Below are 22,111 nucleotides of genomic sequence, written 5' to 3' on the forward strand. Positions count from 1 at the left end.
GGAACAGCGTGGGGAGTAGGACTTGGGAGGTGATTGTCCCCCTGTCCTGGGCACTGGTGAGGTCCCACCTCGAGTTCTGTGTCCAGTTTTGGGACCCTCACCACAAAAAAGACATTGAGGGGCTGGAGCGTGTCCAGAGAAGGGCAACGGAGCTGGTGAGGGGTCTGGAGAACAAGTCTTATGAGGAGAGGCTGAGGGAGCTGGGGTTGTTCAGCCTGGAGAAAAGGAGGCTGAGGGGAGACCTTCTCACTCTCTACAACTCCCTGAAAGGGGGGTGTAGCCGGGGGGGGTCAGTCTCTTCTCCCAAGTCACAGGCGATGGGACAAGAGGAAATGGCCTCACGTTGCACCAGGGGAGGTTCAGATTGGATATTAGGAAGAATTTTTACATGGAAAGGGTCATTAAGCCTTGGAATGTGCTGCCCAGGGAAGTGGTGGAGATACCATCCCTGGCGGTATTTAGTAGATGGGTTGACACAATGCTTAGAGACATGGTTTAGTGATGTTTTTTATCAGTGTTAGGTTGATGGTTCAACTAGATGATGTGAAAGGTCCCTTCCAACCTAGGCCATTCTATGATTCTATTCTATGAGAAGTATTTTACTTTCAAATACCTTTTAAGAGCTTCAACGACTCCAACAGAATAGTTGAAAGATTGCACTGTTGGTGACATCCTTGAAGCCACTCAAGGTAACTCACATTATTTATAAATATTTACAAGTCAAACACACGCAATTACCTGCATTTCAAAACTGCACAGACTACTGGAAAATTAATTCTTAAACGATTTAGAAATCCAAGAAATAAAAACTAATCTGCATTATTTAATATTTATTGATACAAAAGACAAGATAATTTGTAACAAACCACATATTTACAATTTACACCAGAGAACGACCTTTTAAGATCAATGGAACAACATGTCACCAAGACTAGGGTGTGCTTCCAGTTGGATGGTAGGTACAGTATTCTTTAGAACTCCTTGGCATTAGCTGATCTTCAATTTGCAGGTGAAGTTATGGGGAAGAGGTCTCCCAACAACGTGCTTCTTGCTTCTGGTCTAAATTATAAAAAGAATAGAAAATAGTTCAAATTAAGACAATTTTTAGAAGGCCTATCTGATCGGGCCATAACAGGAGGGAGTTACTAGACAGTTAAAGTGGAACAACTGCAAATTGTACTCACAGCAAGGACATTACAGCACTCTCATACTCCGGTGGCACATCAATAAAAACAGTCGTACCATTTCAATTATGCTCAAAAGAGCCCATTAGCCTAATTTAATTTAGCTATCGGTGATCTCTAACAAACGTGTTCCTCCGTGCAAAGTCTGGAGTTGTCAAAGCCACACCTGGTTGTGACACTGACACTTGTTCTGCACGTGCCTCCTTGCACTATCTCTAATATAAAACGCTGTGTTTTGTGCAGGACCAAGAGGCCTCAGAAGTCAGTCTGTGTGAGCTTCATACTATTTTTTTATAAAAAAAAAAAAACTTGTATTTTAACTCGCTTTAGCTCACGTTTAGACAAACGGTCCATAACCTGTGATTTGCAGTCCCAAAGGCCACACAAAGCTGTTGATAGTAGGGAAAAGCCCGAGAATTAAAACTGTTGCCAACTGAGAGAATAATGTCTGATTCAACTCACCACACGGCACAACAGGTGAAGGCTGTTACTCCAGAAGAAGAGTTACGTGGAAGAAGCCCACGTACAAACCAAAGACCGCTCTAAGGCTTGCAAGTGAAAATAACAGCCCACGACCTAAACATCCTATACTAAAACGTTTTTGGGGCATATGTGAAGAAAATTGTTAGCCAATTCCCCCAAACTGATCAGCGGACTTCTCATCAAACCCAGGTACGTGTCTTCCTTAGAGGGACACCTCAAAGCAAAGAAGGGGACACAAAGCAAAGACCAGAAGGGGACAGTTGTAACACAACTCGGAACGCACATTTCGTCTGTTCCTATAGAGAAAGGGAAACCAGTGGCGGTTGCCCAGTGGCCAAGCACTCTGGCACACCCCACGCTCTTCCAGTTGGCCCACTGATGGCCCGCCGCGTGACACAGAACAGGCCCTCCACTTGAGGTGTAGGGTACAAGGCCCCTTTCAATGCCAGCACGGAGTAAACTTACAGAGGAGCAGCTTCCGGAGCACGGGAGTCTCCAGTTTCACAGAATGGTTAGGGTTGGAAAGGACCTCTGGAAGACACCTGGCCCAACCCTCCTGCTCAAGCAGGACTACTTAGAGCTGGTAGCCCTGGACTCAGCTAAGCTCTCTTTCCCCACATAGCTTTTGTCTCCTGATCCTTTCTATACCTCTTGACCTCTCCACAGCAACCACAGTGATAAGAATGAGGATGCCAAGTGTGTACACAAGCACTCCAATGGACTTGGCAGATACAGATTCCCACCCATGGGCAATAAATAAGTAGGGTAGAACGGAGATGTCAGGCTCTGAACCGTGTGGAGAGAACTGTTCCACATGGAAGGATGTGTCAAATGAGCTCGGTCAGCTCTGTCTGTAAGAGAAATGTATGAGCAGGTGACCTCTTCCAGCTTATTCAGTCCAGGCTCCTCCTTAGACACCACAGAAACGCCATGTCGTGGTTTCAGCCAAATTTACCAAAATGAGACTAAGAGATGGCCCTTCCCCCCTCCCCAAAAGAGAGGAGAGGAAGAGATAAGGAGATTTGTAGAGTAGGGTAGATGGTTGGACTCGATGATCCCAAGGGTCTCTTCCAACCTGGATGATTCTATGATTCTATGATTTAGAAGTTTAGAATGAACTAAACTACTTTAATGAAGAATTAATATTAAAATAAAAATAAAGACGAAAATAATGAAATAGATACAATCTATACAAAACCGTGTCAAGCTGCCAGGATGACAGTCACGTCACCAGCAGGCACTGGGGAATCCCAGACTGGACTCAGCGACGGATGGGAACTGGGTTCCAGCTCTGGAGTCAGGAACACACGGATCAGGATCAAAGGCAGATGAACAGAGTCCTCTCTGGACATCGGCCATTGAAGGAAGAGAGTTGACCCTTTGATCCCTCAGCTTTTATACTGAGCACGGGGCAGATGGGATGGAATACCCCAGTTGGTCAGGTTTGGGTCACCTCTCCTGTCCGCTCCTCCCCACAGGTGAGACCCCTCTACGCTTTTTCCGTTTCTGACCCTCTAAGGGGCCAATAACGAAACTGGCTGCCCTTGGTTGTTACAGCAATAAGGATAAGCAAGGGCCTCCCTGCACACCATCCCTTGGCATGGAGCACAAACATTGGTCTCATCGCTCTGAGAACGAGCAGTTTTCTCCACAATATGCCGTTAATTTCAGAGAGTGAGAGGAGGCCTGGCTAGGATGTAAAGTTACAGAACAGAAAATTGGTTCGGTTTTACCTCAAACCGGGACACATCAAACCCCAGGAAGATTATTTTCTGCTGGCATTTACCAGAAAAACCAGGCAGCAACGTGGTGTGAGAGGGCACGTGCCTCCACATCCTCATCTGCAGCAATGGGCACGCGCTGCCACGCTCTATAGACTTCTGTGCCAAAACCAGCTGGTGCCAAACGGCATTCCCACTGGCAAAAGAGGAATGAAGATGTAAGAGCAGGTGAACGCCTGGACTAAGCCTGCCAACACAAAATCAGGGTATGGCGTGGTGCCTGAGCGATGGCAGGGCCACGGCAAGATCGTGCCAAGGTGAAGGAAGTCACCGGCACACTGAATTAGTGCTACGAGAGGAGGGAAAAGCTGCAACGCTCTGGGATGAGTCTGGCCAGGGCAGAACGGTGCTGGGACGGATTCCTTCGGCTGCAGAGCCAGCCTCAGCAGATGGACGAGGCTCCAGGGCAATCACGTGGGCCTGAAGCGGTCTGGGTTCTGCTTCTGTAGCCTGGAAAATGGAAGATGACGATGATAACAAACGCCTTGCCAGTGACACCCTGAGCCGACCTTCCGGGGATTAAAGCTAGACAAAAAGCCTTTCGAAGAATGGAGACCAAAGGAAGCTTTGCATCACTTCTCTGAGCGAGAAAATTAGGAGCTTTGTCAGGCCCCCCACACGGCTTGAAGGAGAGGTAGCAAAGGAACCTTCAGGCATAAAACCACCTCTGAAATAATTCAAATACCTGGAACCGAGTTAGAAAAATGATACAGTCCTTGCAAGCAGCACCAAAGACAGAAAAGAAACCTTTGGTAAGGGAAATGCATCCAAAAAAGGCAAGAAATTAAGTTTAGGCAGCAAGATAAAAAATGATGGAGCAGATTGAAACTTGATAGAGCAGCTGAGCTGGAACAGTGGCAGGCGAACGCTGCATCCCACGGCCCGCTCCAAGGGGGAGGGGGGAAAAAAAAAAAAGGAAAAAAAGCAGATACTTGAAGGAAAAAATTACCAACTTGCATAGCAGGACACCGCACATCACATTAGTAGTGCACACAGAATTTCATGAAGAAAAGGAAATTTCTAGCAACTTTTTTTTTTTTTTTTTAAATACATAAGGAGACCTCTTCTTTGTAATTTCTGAAATAATTCAAGTTCCAGATAAGTGCACCAAAAAAAAAACCAAGTTCTTTGCACACACGTGTCCAATTAAGACAGGTTTTGTAAAGCATCACAGTTCCACGGAAACAGGCAAGGAGGGGTGCAGGAGGAGCGGGACAGACATCTCCTTTGCAACCCTCAGCATCTCACCAGAGATGAGCCCCGCAAGCTCAAAAAGTCCTTCAGAAGGAGCTAAATTATTTTCGGTAAAAGCAATATTACTATTATCGTTCCACCCCCTCTTTTTTCCAATCAAGAAAGCCAAGTACGTCACGCAGCACCGGCGCGGGATGGAAGCGACAGAAGCTATCTCAGGCCAAGGTAACGATTTCTGCCAACTCAAATGGGGTTAGCAACTGAACAGAAGGCAGCTATTCTGAATTCTCATCATTCACTCCATATAATTTGTTCGAAAGGTGAAACGGGATGCTAAGATGGACTTGGTATGCCACAAAACGAAGAGGCAAATAAAGCAAACATTTCAGAGTTACTTTTTCTTTAAAACCCTTTTCGCCAGCAAAAATACCGTTCAAGTCCAGGAGCTGTGTTCCAGTTTATTCCTGCGGCGACCCCTGTGTTTTACCGATGAATTACCTCCGGAGTGCACAGTAAAGCTTAGCGGCTCAACTTGCACTAGTGTGAAGAAAATCAGCCGTAATAAAAGTCAGAGAACATTTGCTGGATGCAAAAAGGCCTCTGCAATTATCAATTAATTGTCCTTCACGGGCCAATACTGGGAGTCTCATACTTTCCCCCTAACGTTGATCCCTCCTCCAGCACTTTTTCTTAACTGGCTACTTAATTATTCTTCCTTCCTGGCCTTAATCATAAATTTGTGATATTTTGTGGATGTTGTTTACCTGGACTTTTGTAAGGCCTTTGACACCGTTCCCCACAGTATCCTCCTGGAGAAACTGGCTGCCCATGGCCGGCATGGGAGTACTCTTCACTGGGTAAAAAAACTGGCTGCAGGGTCAGGCCCAGAGCGTGGTGGTGAATGGAGTTAAATCCAGTTGGCTGGTGGTCATGAGTGGTGTCCCCCAGGGCTCAGTATTGGGGCTGGTCCTTTTTAATATTTATATCCATGATCTGGACGAGGGGATCGAGTGCACCCTCAGTCAGTTTGCAGATGACGCCAAGTTGGGTGGGAGTGTCGACCTGCTGGAGGGTAGAAAGGCTTTGCAGAGGGGTCTGGACAGGCTGGATGGATGGGCCGAAGCGAACAGGATGAGGTTCAACAAGGCCAAGTGCCGGGTCCTGCCCTTGGGTCACACCAACCCCCTGCAGCGCTACAGGCTTGGGGCAGAGTGGCTGGAGCTGCCTGGCAGAAAAGGACCTGGGGGTGTTGGTGGGCAGCCGGCTGAACATGAGCCAGCAGTGTGCCCAGGTGGCCAAGAAGGCCAACAGCATCCTGGCCTGTATCAGGAACAGCGTGGGGAGTAGGACTTGGGAGGTGATCGTCCCCCTGTCCTGGGCACTGGTGAGGCCCCACCTCGAGGGCTGTGTCCAGTTTTGGGACCCTCACCACAAAAAAGACATTGAGGGGCTGGAGCGTGTCCAGAGAAGGGCAACGGAGCTGGTGAGGGGTCTGGAGAACAAGTCTTGTGCGGAGAGGCTGAAGGAGCTGGGGTTGTTCAGCCTGGAGAAAAGGAGGCTGAGGGGAGACCTTCTCACTCTCTACAACTCCCTGAAAGGAGGGTGTAGCCAGGGGGGTCGGTCTCTTCTCCCAAGTCACAGGCGATGGGACAAGAGGAAATGGCCTCACGTTGCACCAGGGGAGGTTCAGATTGGATATTAGGAAGAATTTTTACACGGAAAGGGTCATTAAGCCTTGGAATGGGCTTCCCAGGGAAGTGGTGGAGATACCATCCCTGGCGGTATTTAGTAGACAGGTAGACCTAGTGCTTAGAGACATGGTTTAGTGATGTTTTTTATCAGTGTTAGGTTGACAGTTCGACTAGGTGATCTGAGAGGTGATCTGGATCTCCCTTCCAACCTCACCCATTCTATGATTCCATGTTTCCATTTGTTTTGATTAATTAGCCTCAGAGCTGACTTGGCACTACCTGAAATCTAGGAGAAGTACTTAGTTTCTTCAGTGTACAGGCTACTGCATCCTAGGGGAGCCCCCTCTTTGTCAGCAATGAAATTTTAAGTTCAGATCGTATTTGAAAATAAACTTCATAATTAACTTCCATTTCTTGTAATTGCCTCCTCTGTACTACAACACAAGAGTGATGATAACACAAAGAAAGGATAAAATTCAGTAGGTTCAGGCCTCTTGTTCAGTGGATTATACATCATATTCATTAGCTGAATCCTGTGCTTTTAGATAAGATGACTTAATGCTCTTAAACGCAAGCGAACATAGCACCACTAGAATCCCAAAGCAAGAGTGTAGGTTACCAGCACAGACATGGCATTGACACTGGAAAGGTTTCCGTGCCAATCAGAATAGTCACGTTCTGCTCCTCCAAAAGTTATTGAATTTCATAGAAAACTCTTTGCACAACCTAGACAAGCCAGTCTGCAACACCTTTGGGTGCTACTACAGCTCTTCATTATGTTTACACCTCTCATACCACTCCTTTTCTCTCCCTCTTTACGGCACACGTTGATTCCAGAAGACACCCACAGTGTTACCATGCATCTGCCACCTTGATCAATTCTCATTTCAGCTACTGTTACTGAAAACACCATTACCACAAAAAAATTAATAACATGCATTACTTTATTTAGCTTAGCAGTTGTTCTAACAATGTAATAAACTCCCTAAATGGTTGTCAAGAGTACTGCAATTCTTCAGTTTTCAAATTTAGTTTAATTTTCAAATAGTCCTTACCTATTGAGCCGCAAAGAGAAATTAAAAAATCTTACTCAGGACATGAATATGTTTTTCTGTGAACACTTTGAGATTCGCATCTCAACTCAGTCAGACTGAGAAAATAAACACTTTGCTTCCTTCAGCTCCTTGTTTCAGTTATTGCCCCTCTTGTGCTCCAAACAATAGAAGAGTGAAGAAGCAGCGCAAAGTAAATGTGGTTTTACCGTCTGTTGTGTGTGTTTTTACTCAGCGCAGGGGTTTAAATGAAGCAAACCGGCACAGGAGCTTTGTGGGTGGGCTTAAGAACACAGCGCAGCTCTGCAGGCACCGCATTCAACGTGTCTGCTCCCTAATAACCCGCAGCCAACCGTTTTGACTGATGACCAACTACTGTTTTCATCTTAGGACCGGACCACAGGAATCACTTTGATTGTCAAATCCTAAATTAAGCTCTTTCACGCAACCTGAGAAACGTTTGGCTTCGAGATCTCTTCTGACTACATCCGTGAACATCCATGAAGTGACAGGATATTCTGAAGAGGAAACACGCCAGCTTGGAAAGACCAAGATATTCAGTTACAACAGCTGTCAATACTATTAAACAGGCATCTTCCATACCCTTCCATTAGATGTATTATCTGCAATCAATCACCACGTAAAGTAAATCCTGTATTACAAAAGACATCACGCAACCGAGTCTATACAACAGAAACGTAAGAAATATTCCTTCGTGCTGAAACGCCTTTTCAGCTGTTACGAAATGCGGAAATAGCTCTTTACATTTATTGTATTCCCCAAATGTTAATCTAAAATCATCTGCAGATAACCAATTCAGCTGTGTACTTGAAAAACGGAAGAAATTGTATGTGTGCCTCAACAGCTTGTTTTATTGCCACTCTTTATTTTTCTGTAGTTACTCAGCTGATATTCTCCTATTTTTTGTTTACAAAGTTGTACCAATACGGATGCGCACACGCATCTGACAGTTTTGCAACCATTCTTCTGCCGCTTTAAACTGCGGAAAAGCTTTGTTTAAAACAGGAACAGCTTCCTAACCAAGCGAAAGGTACAAAAAGGTATTTTCAAAAGAACCTTCTAACCGGTAATATTTTTTCCAAAGTGAGCCAAAGCCTTCAAAAATCTGACTTTTTATTGTGGTGGGACATTGTCAGTTAAGCTCCTTAAAATAAGCCTCTGGTTGATACCACAATGCCTAACATAGAACACATATCTACTAACATCAAGCTGATGAAATATGTGACTCGGCCTTTGTTTCCAGCTCTTTCAATTACTGTTCACAGAAAGGAATGAACTCATATACACCAGACCACCAATAAAACCAGTTTATAAGCCAGTATACCAGTACTGGTTTACACCAGTAAAACCAGTATATAAACTAGTAAACCAGACCCACCAAAGGCAGGTAACCCACAACTCCTAGTAGCCTGATGTACACAAAAACGTAGGAAGGGGGAGCCAAAGCAAGACAAGTCAGAGGTGAAACATCAGCCACTTCTTCTGACTAATGACTGATTCTCGTTTCCCACACTGCACGACTCAGCACCCAACAGAGTCCTGGAACTCAGAACACCCTCCTGCACCTCCTCACGCTAACGACATGGAAGCAAATTGGGTTTTTTGGTTTGTTTTGTGGTTTTTTGTTTGGTTGTTTGGTTTTTTTTTTCCTTTTACAAGTGTCAAGTTGAAGAGAAAAATTTAAAACGCAATCCAGACAAACGCAATCCAACCTAGCTCAACTCAACTCCTGCTGTGCACTAATGTTTTAAAAAACAACTATGGGCAACTGGCTGCCACTAGTACAACATACACGCTAGCAGAATGAACTTAGCAAGGTTCAGCGCCAGGTCCTAACGTTAATGGAAAGTGACTGACATCTCCTTACAACAGAATTCAACTGAATTTATCTCCATCTGTAACCATACTCTTCTTCCTCCCTCCCTCCCTCCCTTTCAAGAGCCAAACCCTTCTGAACATAGATGCCAGCCAAGGACAAACGGCTTTGCTTGAAGCCCCATCTAGTGACAAATAGTGGAATCGTTGCTGAACTAAAGCAACGCCCTAGATACATCACCACGCTTGGCACAACTCATTTTGCTACTTTAAAAATAAAAATAAAAACCAAACATTTTGAGACGTAGTCCAACTACAAAATGTTCTCTGCAAACTACACGGGACATTTCTCCCAAGAAGCCAACTAGCCAGGAAGCAACAAAACCAGCCAGCTATAGAAGTTATATATTTTACCAAATCCACCCTGTTCTGTTGACACTCCCAGACGTAGAATTAGGAAAACACAAAGAGGCATTCATGGTGTGCTGACCTCGAATCCGCACTTGAACATCTGCCACTTTCCAGCCCATGTCAGGAAAGGGCAAGCACACGTTACTCCCGCTTAAGAAAACATCCCCAAGGATGCATTTCTCACTATTTACCATGACCCAAAAGAAAATCTACTCAAAACCTTGCTGCCAAGTTGCAGTATAGCGCTGTTGGGGAATACACATCAGTGCCTGAGACACAAGGGCAATGTATCGCTTCTCATCTGAAGCCACCAAACTAGAACACATTGCTGGAAAGCAGCAGGCTGCCTTGAGCTCTGTCACAACATATATCCACGTTTTCCTTTAGAGCTATGAGGTCCATAGCTCATAAATGTTCACCATCCCCTAAAAGTATCCTTTCTGCTACCCAACCTGCAGAGAAGTAACGCAGAAGAAAATTTGCAGGGTACCTTCCTTCTGAACTTTAACACAAGTGATCTTGTTCTGGCTCTCAGCTGGAACCAATGAACTGTGGAGATCAGTGACCACCACATCCACGCCCTGACCACTTGGGCAAGGAGCAGAGGATCTTTGGTCTAATGCTAGCCCTGTACTGTTCTCCAAGTGGCAAATTTCCAGACCTCTGCAGGCCTGAGGAGCTGAAAGACTTACAAACTAAACGTTTTAGTGGGTGGGATCCCCTCAAGCAGTGGAGACAGCATGTGTGTCCATCTGGTACCTGGTATGGCTCCAACACAGAAGGGACAATATTTGAATCTTGCTGACCTTGAAGAGACCAACCCAAGCCCAAAATTTAGAAAAGCTGCCGACATCTAATTATTATCAGCTGTAACTAAATGACTTTTTTTTTTTTAAATTTTAACTCTTAAGCTGCTTACAAAAGTTGAGGCTGGGAAAGAAAAAAAGGTCCTTCTGTGCAGTCTGAAGCAGCCGGTAGCAAATAGCTCCTGCCAAGACAGAGGAAGAACTAAATGGCAATAGGCACGTTCCTCTGTTTCATCTTCTCAGAGTTAAGCACGACCTAGCCATGAATGCAAAGATGCCACATAACTTCTACTAAGTATTTCCACGATCAGTCTATATATGCACTAATCATAGGAACTACTGCTTGAAAGAGAGTAATAAAAAAAAAAAAATATTATCTCAAATTCCCTCGTCTAAAGGGTCTTTCACACAGGCATAGCGATCTTGGCATCCAAGCCCTTTCACAGACACACAAAGTTAGCTCGCAGCTGAAATCTTAAGGGAAGCACTAAAGCCAATTAATCTTCCCTACTTTAATGTATACTCTAGATTTAGCATAAAGATCGTGGCCAGAACTATTTACAAGGTCAATAATCAATCCTCTAAAGTTTACGATTCCAACTCAACTTTCCCTATCTCCTTCCCTTCTAGAATAATGGTGACCACAGAGGGAAAGCACCCTCCCAGAATAGCTGTAGATTATCCTTATCTTCAGCTAGAAGGAACCTTGAAGAGCTTGGGAGACAAATGCTATGTGTACCATCTGCTGTCTAGACTTGGCTTCTGGAGTATACACTATAATTACAGTTTTCCCAAAGGTCCTCATTATTATCCAGGAACACAGCAAGCAAAACAACAGGAGGTATTAAAGTAATACATTTGGCAATGACCTATCACTGTCACACAAAATAAAGCTATCCACAATGTTCAGAATTAATCAAGCCATAGCTTCCATACAGAAGATATAACTGATAAGCTCCTACTTAAGAGCTGCCATTTTACAATTCGAATTTGAGGCACTAATCATACATCTGCTGGACAAGGAAGAAACGCCTGTCATTAACATATTAGAAGAAGGTTAGACCCCAGCACACAAGCATTCCAGCAGCCCATCTCCTAGACAACAATTACTGGAACGTGAACAGCATGGTCCTACGTTTAAATAGATATTATTCTAAGCAGTTTGACCAAGCAGATGTTAAACTATCAAATGTTAGCTGAAGATGTCAAATTTTTTCAAGTGCTAGGCATCTTTAGGGAGATGAGGCATATAAATACAATTTACAATGTGCTTTACCTACAAATTTTATACATATATCTCTCTGTCTTTGGATGACACAAGAACAGTAACATGCAGAGTGAGGCCCTTCAGTATGTCATTTCAGTTTGATAGCGAACTACTGAGAATCTTTTGGTTTCGCTCTTAACTCTTCTTACGTTGATTTCAGCTGCTCTGTATTAATTTGTAACGTTAAGCTTGGGCATACTCAAAGACTTTTTGTATGTAAAAAGAACTTCAAAACATACGAAAACTTGAAAAGAGTTTCAGCAAACTTCTCTGCAGAAAGTTCTTCACGTGTCTTTTTTGAGTTGTGTGAAGAGAAGAACACTTTCTTCATTCAGAAGATTCCGTATGTTGTATACATTTCCTACAAATAAAAACAGAGAAGTTTTATTTAGAAGCCGCTAGCAATTTTTGAAGTCCTGTTCTGTCTTTAGCCAAGTGTATTTTTATTTCATATATTTTAACAGAAGGCATACTAGTCCCTAATCTGGGATGCCAGTCTTAGAGGCACGTCATTGCATTTCAAGCAGCTAACAAGGAATACAGTTAGTATCATGTATTTCAACCTGTAGTAAGAATAAAGCGCATCTTTGCTGAGATTTTTACTGAAAAGAATGTAATGGGCTTGAGCTCTCAGCTCTCAAAACCCACAAAAAAAAAAAAACCACCTTTAAGGTGACTGAATTTACTTTAATTTATTCCTACAGAAAATCTCAATAAAAACTGCACATGGAAACTTATCTGCAGATCTTCACTTGGGATTTGCATCCTGACAGGAGCACAAATACAGAATCTAAAAGGCACTGCATATTGGGAATGAGCAACATCCTAACATTCATACACAGACACAATGGAGGAATTGCAAAGAGATCCGTTGCATTGCCCATCCAGGCATACCGAGACAGGCCATCGAGAAGTAGGGAAGAAGGCAAATGAAGTATAGATCCTTATGGCCATATGGAACTTGGAGGAGTTTATATACTCTGCTTTCCTGAAAAGCAGACTATAAAATTGTCTCTGCAGACCTCTAAACTTTTAAGATTAAAACAAACATAACAAACCCCCTTCCAGTCATTAATTGAACAATGATTGTTCAATTAGGACATCATGGTGAAAAGTTAATGAAAAAACACACGGTAGCTCATCATTTTCTAACATACCCTCTTCAGAAGAAAGCTGTACAAAGAGCTCTCTACAGCTTCACAAACAGCTTGCTTTACAACTACCACAAACTCTCTCCTGACTAGCGTCTTACCGACTGCGGGACAGCTTCCCATGTGGAATTCATTCAACTTCTATCTCGGAGGGGCAAAATCAGAGTTGTCTAAATTCTCAACAACCCACATGAAGTTACAACCTGTTCAACAAGACACTCTGCACCTTCTATATCTCAAGCACAAAGCACAAAATACGGTGAACTGATCCAAATGGATTTTCGTAATTTTATCTAGAAAAAACAGCAAACTGATGGTGACCAAACACTTACATTAACTACCACTACATTAAGCTGTCTGTGAAGTTTCCCCGACATTATACCTAGGGACAGAACCAGAATACCACGAGAAATTCACTCTTAGAACTAGGTATTGTCACCAAAAACTTTGAGGCCAACTCAGGTAAACAAGCAGTGTTTGTATCACTGCATTCAAAGGTTAGGTCATCAACCCATGCCCAGTGTTGGGTCACGTTCCTCTCTTCATAACCCTATACTATCCCACTCTCTACTCAAACTTAGCTCTTCCCATCATTCAGCTCAGTTTTGCTTCCTAGCATGCTAATTCAGTCTCATCCATCTCCAAGATATTGGTTTCAAACACATGTACTTACCTGCTGGAACATAGAAGTAGTGACCTGTAGTCAGAAGATATGACGTCTTATGTAAGGTAACAATAATTTTGCCATAGATAACATGGAAAGCCTGAATGAAAGCCAAAGGGTTACAAGATTAGCAATGTTCCCTTTGCAAACATTTAAAAAAAAGTTATCCAAGAAAATACACTCTTCGGTTTTGCACACACATCGTAACAAAGATCAAAAAAGAAAGGAGCTAGCAGAGCTGCGATCCCTTCTCCCCACCCTGCTGAAAAATAAGGCGCACAACTTAAAAGGGGGGTGGGAGGCCAATTTTATTTATTTGATACTTCTACCTTGCCTGCAAGCTCCAGACAGTAAGCGCACATGGACACACAGATGTCATGTGAAACAAAGCAGGGCAACGTGCACGCAAAGTACCTCGAGCAAGTTTCCTGGGTTATAACCCATTTCATAACTGAACTGATTTATTAATGTTTCCTGTATTTATTTCCATTACGGGGGAAAAACCTCAGAAAAACCTTTCAACGTTGTATGCTACTTCTAACCTTTCTAAGGTTTTCTGTTCACATAGTCCATTTTATAAAAATAAGAAAAAAAAGCATACTTACTATTGTATCCATGTGGACAAACTGATGTCCCTTTTCTTTCAATGGTTTCAAAACCAATCTACCAACGGCAAAAGCAGGTGTATTCAAATTTTTATATATTTCTACCGAATCATCTTTGAAGAAGCACGTGTGACTGCTTTCAGTGTTAATACATTCTACAAAAAACAGCCCAGGAGATGAACATTAATGCTAACACATAATTAGTCTTGCTACTTGCTCAGTTAACTACTTATAAAATCCTATGCAGACGTATTGTTTCAGTGCAACACCCTCCAGAGCTAGACTCAGTATTTAGCTGAAAAATCAGGACACTTTTTGTGCCTCCCTAAGAATTTCCTCCAGAGGAACAACGAGTATTTCAACAACTCACCTTTTTTATGCCCAGTGTGGCATGGACAATTTTTTATTTTTTTTTCTTATCAGTCTTTTTTACTACATAATTCAGAAAGGCCCTTGGTCTCACCTACAAGTACCTCCTCATTTGTTAGTGGGTCCAGGACAACAGTTAGCTTAGAAGCATCAACTATGGAGTGATCCAAATTTGCAGGTACCTCACTTCCTAGAGGAGACAAAAAAAAAAAACCCAAAACAAAACCAGAAAAATAATCACTCTACCTTTTAAAAACTGAATTATTTAACCACAACTTGTGCACAATTTTAGATTTCACACATAAGTGCTTAAATTTGTTTTTTTAAGTGACTAAACAGACTGAATACGCTTTCTTCAAATAAAGCCATCCATAACAATTCTTCGAAAATGCAATTTTCATTGGAATTATTTCTGTGTGTAGTAGACAAAAGGGCCTCTAAATCCTAAAGAGTTTTCCAGGGTAACGCCAACTATTTATCCTATGCTGTTAGTGACAGTATTTACTCAAAAGTATCTGCATTGTAAGAGAAGTGCTTTTCTAGCAGCAGATGCTGTGAGGACATAAAATACATGATGAAGTATGAAGAACAGGTTTCTTCCTTTTACGTACTGCTGATGGGCATCAGGAGACTTCAGAGATAAAGTGTTCAAAAGAATAAGCACACGTTCAATTTTCCTTTTCTCAAGAAATACCATTACAGGAATCTCAGTGTAAGTTGTAAATCAGAGAACCGTTTCTATAATAAAAAGGATTTTTCCAGAGAAGGAAATAGCCTAAGAGTTGATGACAACCTTACACTTTTCAAATAGAAAAAGAGACGCCAGAGAACGTTCACGACAGAATAAATATCCCAGAGCTCTCTTGCAGAACTCTCTTAAGCAGACAATTTTAGCTCCACGGTGCACGGGAAATTTCTTTAAATGCAGTCAGAACAAGGATGCTAAAGGCAAGCTATAGCACTTTATAGGCACTCATAGCTGCTTAAATACTCTTACGCCAAGACAGTCAGGGGTAGGAAGAAAGTTACTGTGTTTGAAATAGCTTCATTCCAACATAATCATCTCACTATAAAAAGCGGGAGCAACAGGTGCAACTCCATAGCTATAACCACAGAATTTTTATCGTTATCAATAAAATCTAGGTATTTGCCCTAGAAATTCTACTCAGCTGATGGCCCTTATATGCATCACTTAAAATTCAAGTATGGTAGTGAAAGACTCATCTCTCAGGATGGATGTCTGTTAAAAAGGAAATCCATCGCTTCTGGAAGACTGCTCAAATTCACCTAAAGCAACCAATAATTTTTTTAAAGATACAACATGAACAGTCCCTACCAGCTCAGGTTTACACGGGCTGCAAATGACTTCTATTAAAACATAAACCGCACTTAGATCAAAAGTTGATCTAGACCAGTATCCTGTCTCCCATCAATGGCCAAAAGCAAGTACCCCTTCCATCCCTGTGGTGGTTTGGGCCAGACTGGCCACTGAGATGAACGATAGATGTTCTCCCCCACCTCTCTATATAGTAAAAATGCTATAATAGAGTAATGGCACTTCCATGGAATACTTTCCACCTCTAACATGGAGCTCACACACTTTACTTAGAGCTATTAACAGTTAATCTAGTTCTCGCCTTGAATGTATATAAATATTTTTATCCACAGTATTCTGGGCAGGGAGCACCCAGTAGGAAGAGACCCCTAATTTTGTTTGAAAAACCTCTCTCTCACCACCTCCCTTCCACACCTTCTAGTTCTTGTGTTTAAAAACAAACAAACAAACAAAAAGCCCCAACAAAACAAAGCACAATTTATGTCTATTCTCCTCCTCCATGCCACCTGTGTTTTTATAGGTCTTTCTCGCACCCCTGCAGTAGTGTCTTCAGGGCTGAGGAGCCGTCATCACGTAGTTGCTTCTCCTACAGAAGTCCTTCTGTGTTTCTGACAAGCTTTCTCTGAACCTTTGGTATTCCTACTACTTTCTTTTTGAGGTAAGGAATAAAATTTACATGCACCACTCAAATTTGTACCAACATCGACTGTTTTCTTCCTTACTTCTCTAATGATTATTTCAGCCCTGATTGTAGACCTGTTAATTTTTTGTATTTAACCTACAATAGCTTAAAAACCTCTACTGACACCATATGCTGCCTTTTCAGATGTGGTATTACAGGTTATCAGTAAAATGAGCAGAAGTTTTTATACCTTAACTGCGCACATTAGCATCATTAATCAGCAAGCTGAACAAGGACAGAAATACAGCTTACTCTTTTTTCAACCCCTGCTTTAAAGGCACCACAGCACTTCTGGATACATCCTGTATCTCTTCCTTTCTAACGCTGAGAAGTTAAAGTTCTTACGAGGAGATTACACAGCATTGCTATACATACATAAGAACAGGTTTTTTCACATCAGATCACATTAACACACTTCATTATAAAATTATTTTCACCCAGAGAATCAAGTTTTTACAGTAGAAAAATCTTACACCAATGGAATATTTGATTAAAGATTATTTTTTTTTTTTTAAAGTATCACAAGGGAAAAAGCCTGTATTCATACTTTTTTCATGTCTTCTCTGCCGGTGACCATCCCTCCTCTGTTTAATCATCCTGTGAGGTTCTGTTTCTGGACACGCTATTCCACTAATCACAAGCTCTCCTGAAACGAAAGAAAGTTAAACAAAGTTCATGAAGTCATAATAATTTTACAAGACTGGAGACTCGCACAACCAACAAGCATTTCATTTGAGAATATATTTCCTTAATGCTTAACTTTTCAGATAGGTTTAGAAAGCCAGAAAAATGCAAAAAGCTTTTCAACATCAAATATTTTGGAGTGCAATGCAACTTGAGACTTTTTGAAAAGAATTTTTTTCATATTGCAGCCAAAGAACATTTCAGAAAGCCATGACACGAGAGTCAATTTTTAAGACAAAGCATCAATTTCAGGGACACAAAGAAATACTATTTTCAAGAAGACTAATCAATTAGGAAAGGATCAAATTAGGTTGAATTGTCAGAAAAAATCCCCAAGAACAAAACATATCCTATCACTTAGGGAATTTAACACTCAGACTGGATAAAATATTATAGTACCTGCTCTGGAGAAAAACCCACACACAAAGAAATTCTGCAATGAATGATTCAGTAGATTGTCTCTTTCCAGTATCACACAGAATCTTTGACTTAATGAACATACTCGTACAGAGAAACCGCTTTGTTCTTCACTAAACATTTAAGGCAAGGGTACTTAAGATGCTCTGCTGATACTATTTCTAGCTGACGCAGGAGTATCAGGAGAGAAAAAGACTACACGGAAAGATGACTGAATAGTTGGAGACCATAAATAACGTGGTTGGTTATTTTAAATTACCAAACAGTAAGCGTCTCAAAGCTTCCGTGGCACAAAGATCAACCCACTGATTTCTTTTTACTGCCCTATCTGGAGAAAGCAAATAGGTATTTTGGAATTAATACCTGAAGGCTTCATTGTATAGTTTACACGCTCGCCTCGCCAATATTCCAGAGGTCTTAGTCGTATCCTTTTTGTCCGACGAACATTAGGTGTGTTGGAAGGCATCACTAATTTAAAGGATGAAATCATTCACTTTAAGTATGAAAGGAAAATTCAGAAATGGAAAACATTAAATATCCTTTCCTGTTGTTCCCCATCAGGTGGTCAGCACTTCCCAGCTGATATTTTATATCACACTGCTATCATGACAGGAAAAGGAAATCAAGTATTGCCAAAACCATTCTTTTGCAGACATCGCTATTTCGCTCTCCTTTTTCTTAAACAATCACCATGCTGACTTTACAGTAGATTTCGTTCTATGCGTCTTAGTGAATCAGTGGGACGCAGACATTAGGGGCTCAAGCACAACTGTGAAAACAAAGCTCTCAACAAAGACTAAGAACCGTGCCTAAATCTGAGGGATTTCATTACCAACAGTGAAAAGGCACCGACTTGGTTATGGCAAGAGGAGAGTAACAGAGACTGCATAAGCAGCCCCTCTTCTTCCAGATTCTTAAGTCCCATCTCCAAGGTCTTCAAGAGCAGCACCTTTGCCAGCAGAAACCCCACACATTTCCAAGACTTCTCAGATATTTATCTTTCTTATTACATAGTCTCAACTTTCAATTTTTCTAAGCTGCCACATATGAATACAGTAAGATCCGATATCTTAGTGTTTGTAAGAAAGAATAAAAGCTCCTTAAGGGTTGAGGACAGATTCGTCAAGAATAAATGCTAAAAATAAAAACGGTAAATAAGTAAAAAAAAAAAACTAAAAACTTGCTGAAATAGTTTCTGAAGGTAGACAACTATAGTGTTGTGCATAGAATAGTAATGAAGGGAACACAAAAACCAGTAAGAACAGTCTAGTATGGGACTACAACCGACTGCATGCCCGTTGTTCCATCCTATCCGGACTCAGACCGCCACAGAAGGCAGGTTTTTTGCACCCTCAGTTACTCTGTGTAAAACTAATTCAAACTTCTTACTGTTCTCACTGAACCGTAAGCAGTGCCTTGACTCAACAGCGAATGAAAAACAGAAGCGTGACAGGTAAAAGATAGTTGTTAAATATAATAATAAAAAAGGAACACTGTAAGCTTTTAAAAGTAATTTAAAAATTAGAGCAGGGTTATAGCAGCCTGAAGAACTAACAAGCCTTATCTGTAAATACTCATTAACATACAAACCCATTTCTAGGTGCTTTCCTGTGTTGTCTTCAGCAAAGTTTATATCAAGTTGGAAATGTGTTTGTGTTTATGCACTTATAGTAAGATTGTTTAAAATAATCTTACCTATTTTATGCCTTGCTATGTTGTCTAACAGTTCTTTTACTTGACAATTCAAGTCTTCAGAATTATCTGAAAATACATTCAAAAAACCACCACTATAGGCATTTACTATTCCTGACTTTTATTCAATACGCCCACTAGAAGCAACCAAAGGAAACACAAGCAGAAATCCCAATGTTAGTGTTCCCACTAACCTTTTTTTCATTAAACATATATGAAACCCAATGCAGATAAACAGTGTATGTAATCAGTTTTTAAATCGTGTAAGCTTGTAAATGACATGAAAACTATACATTCAAGTAAATATTCCTCGGATCCATCCCTCCGATAAAACAAACACTGGCAGATTATAACCACACGTATAATTTATTGATCAAAGCGCAAGGTCATTCAGCTTTATACCACTCAAGCCTAACTTTAGGGTAAAATTCCTAACAGAACACACACAAAAGTAGGTCTCTAAGGAAAGCATTGCATGAACAAATGACATTCTCAACTGGCTCATTCACAACTGTAGGGAAACGGAAAAGAAAACCAAATCATGGAACAGGCCATGATTCCCTAAGGCTGTACAATTTAATCTAGGGTGGCCTGAAGTGATCTCTATAGTACCATTGCATGGCAACACACCAAACTGGTACAAACTGGAGTCTAAAACATTTCTTCAACGCCGTTTGGAAGGATAACTTTATCCTGGTGGGCTTGATGTCAAACTATGTATTGCTTGTCCTTCCAAAGCTAGCACAATGTAAAGCTGGCATACTGTTGGGCAGAAACGTGACCACCGTCAACACAATCTGCATTTCTTATTTTGGACAAGCAAAATAGAACAGAAATTAATGTACCATCAATTACAGTTTATAAGAAGCTTATAAATAAAATGCAAGAAGAAAAATACCAACTTTAAACATTACCTGAAGATGTATTATCCTGTTCACAGAACTTACTTCTCAAAGTGCGTTTATCATAATGTTCTAGAACAGGCCCGCTTCAAAGGAAAAAATAAAAATAAAATACACCTGCTTGAATATGTTGAATGTCAAAGGAACATTACATCACTACCAAGAATAGTAAATCTAAGGTTTTTTTTAGATCCCGTGGGGTGGGTTTTTTTCCCTTGTAAACATGTGTCTGTACCGATTACACATAGAAGTGTCTAATCTTAATTAGAATGCTAGTTAGGAATCACAGGTCTGAAATTCATCAATTGCTCCACTACTCAGCCATTGGGCAAACAAATTAGTGTTCACACCTTCTCTCTAAACAGGTTTACTAAACATCTTGTGACTTTTTCTCCCCTCCAGAAGAAACAGACCTTCTACCGTAGCGTTACCTTTCAAACTATTTTCCACAGCGCATGATCACAGAAGTGATTTAAAGAAACGTTTTGCATACTGTAAGGAAAGGACAGTAAAATAGTTTGGAATTGTAATTTGTACTATGTCTTCTGTCGTAAGGTCTCCCTCATCAAATGACAATAATTAACATGTATGCAATCAAATCACTTATAGCAGGACTTCTCTTACAGCCTCCCCATTAGTACCCCTAACCTTTCCTCCTTCCCCCATCTGTGGTCACCCTTCACTGCTTTCACCGTGCCAACGAAGCTCAGCTGTGAGCCACCTAAACTCCAAAAGATGTATTTCAATGCTAGGTTAGCAAACCTGCACTACAAATTCGTCTGCTTATAATTAAAATATAAATTTTTCAGTAGAATTACAGCATAAGAATTTAATAAAAATCACAGACTGCCATTCCCGTTTGCTTTATTAAGCTCCCATCCCACGAAGGGGAAGATATGTGCATATTTACGTGCGCAAACAAAGAGTTTGGATTGTAGATACAGTTCTATGCCCTACTTATCAGCAACTTCATTAATACAGTTGTTCTTAGTTCTAGGAGCACTGGTATTCCTTTCAAAAATGACAAACTAATGTGGAATCAAGCCTCAAAGGAAAAAAAAAAAAAACGCCCAAAGGCAAGAAACTTACTATGAACCTTATTCATGACAGGAAGAAGCATTTTATGAGTTTACGGAATCAGGGAATTGTCAGAGTTGGAAGGGGCCTCTAGAGATCATCTATAGTCCAACTCCCCTGCCAAAGCAGGATTTCCTATAGCACATCACTCAGGACTGCAGCCAGACAGGTCTTGAAAATCTCCAGAGAAGGGGACTCCACCACCTCCCTGGGCAGCCTCTTCCAGGGCTCTGGCACCCTCACCGGAAAGAAGTTTCTCCTCATATTTAAATGGAACTTCCCATGTTCCAGCTTGTGCCCGTTGCCCCTCGTCCTATCACTGGCAACCACTGAAAAGAGTCTGGCTCCTTCCTCCTTCAAGCCACCCTTTAGGTACTTGTAAACATAGATAAGGTCTCCCCTCAGCCTTCTCTTCTCCAGGCTAAAGAGCCCCAGCTCTCTCAGCCTTTCCTCATAAGGGAGATGCTCCAATCCCTCAATCATCTTAGTTGCCCTACGCTGGACTCTCTCCAGTAGTTCCCTGTCTCCCTTGAACTGGGGAGCCCAGAACTGGACAGTGTATTCCAGTTGTGGCCTCACCAGTGCAGGGTAGAGGGGGAGAATGACCTCCCTTGACCTACTGGCCACACTCTTCCCCACGCAGCCCAGGATCCCATCGGCCCTCTTGGCAACAAGGGCACATTGCTGGCTCATGGAAAGTTTGCTATCCACCAGGACTCCCAGATCCTTCTCCTCAGCAGTGCTTTCCAGAAGATCCATCCCTAACCTATATTGGTGCCTGGGGTTCTTCCTCCCCAGGTGCAGGACCCTACATTTGCCCTTGTTGA

At 41.8% G+C, this 22,111-nt stretch overlaps 1 protein-coding gene across 1 annotated transcript in view; it reads right to left on the reverse strand.

The window, feature by feature from the left end:
* Window positions 1-804: 804 nt before the first annotated feature.
* CENPC (centromere protein C) overlaps window positions 805-22,111 on the reverse strand; it is a 31,883-nt gene continuing 10,576 nt past the window's right edge. The window contains exons 11-19 of the mRNA XM_074147407.1: window positions 20,220-20,293; window positions 19,309-19,374; window positions 17,977-18,081; window positions 17,060-17,158; window positions 14,589-14,684; window positions 14,126-14,280; window positions 13,530-13,620; window positions 11,945-12,066; window positions 805-1,059 (exon numbers count right to left, since the gene is read on the reverse strand). Coding sequence (XP_074003508.1) covers window positions 11,990-12,066; window positions 13,530-13,620; window positions 14,126-14,280; window positions 14,589-14,684; window positions 17,060-17,158; window positions 17,977-18,081; window positions 19,309-19,374; window positions 20,220-20,293 — 763 coding nt within the window. The 3' untranslated portion in view covers window positions 805-1,059; window positions 11,945-11,989. The remainder of the gene's footprint in view (window positions 1,060-11,944; window positions 12,067-13,529; window positions 13,621-14,125; window positions 14,281-14,588; window positions 14,685-17,059; window positions 17,159-17,976; window positions 18,082-19,308; window positions 19,375-20,219; window positions 20,294-22,111) is intronic.

The sequence above is a fragment of the Numenius arquata genome, chromosome 5, assembly GCF_964106895.1.
Source record: "Numenius arquata chromosome 5, bNumArq3.hap1.1, whole genome shotgun sequence".
NCBI lineage: Eukaryota > Metazoa > Chordata > Aves > Charadriiformes > Scolopacidae > Numenius > Numenius arquata.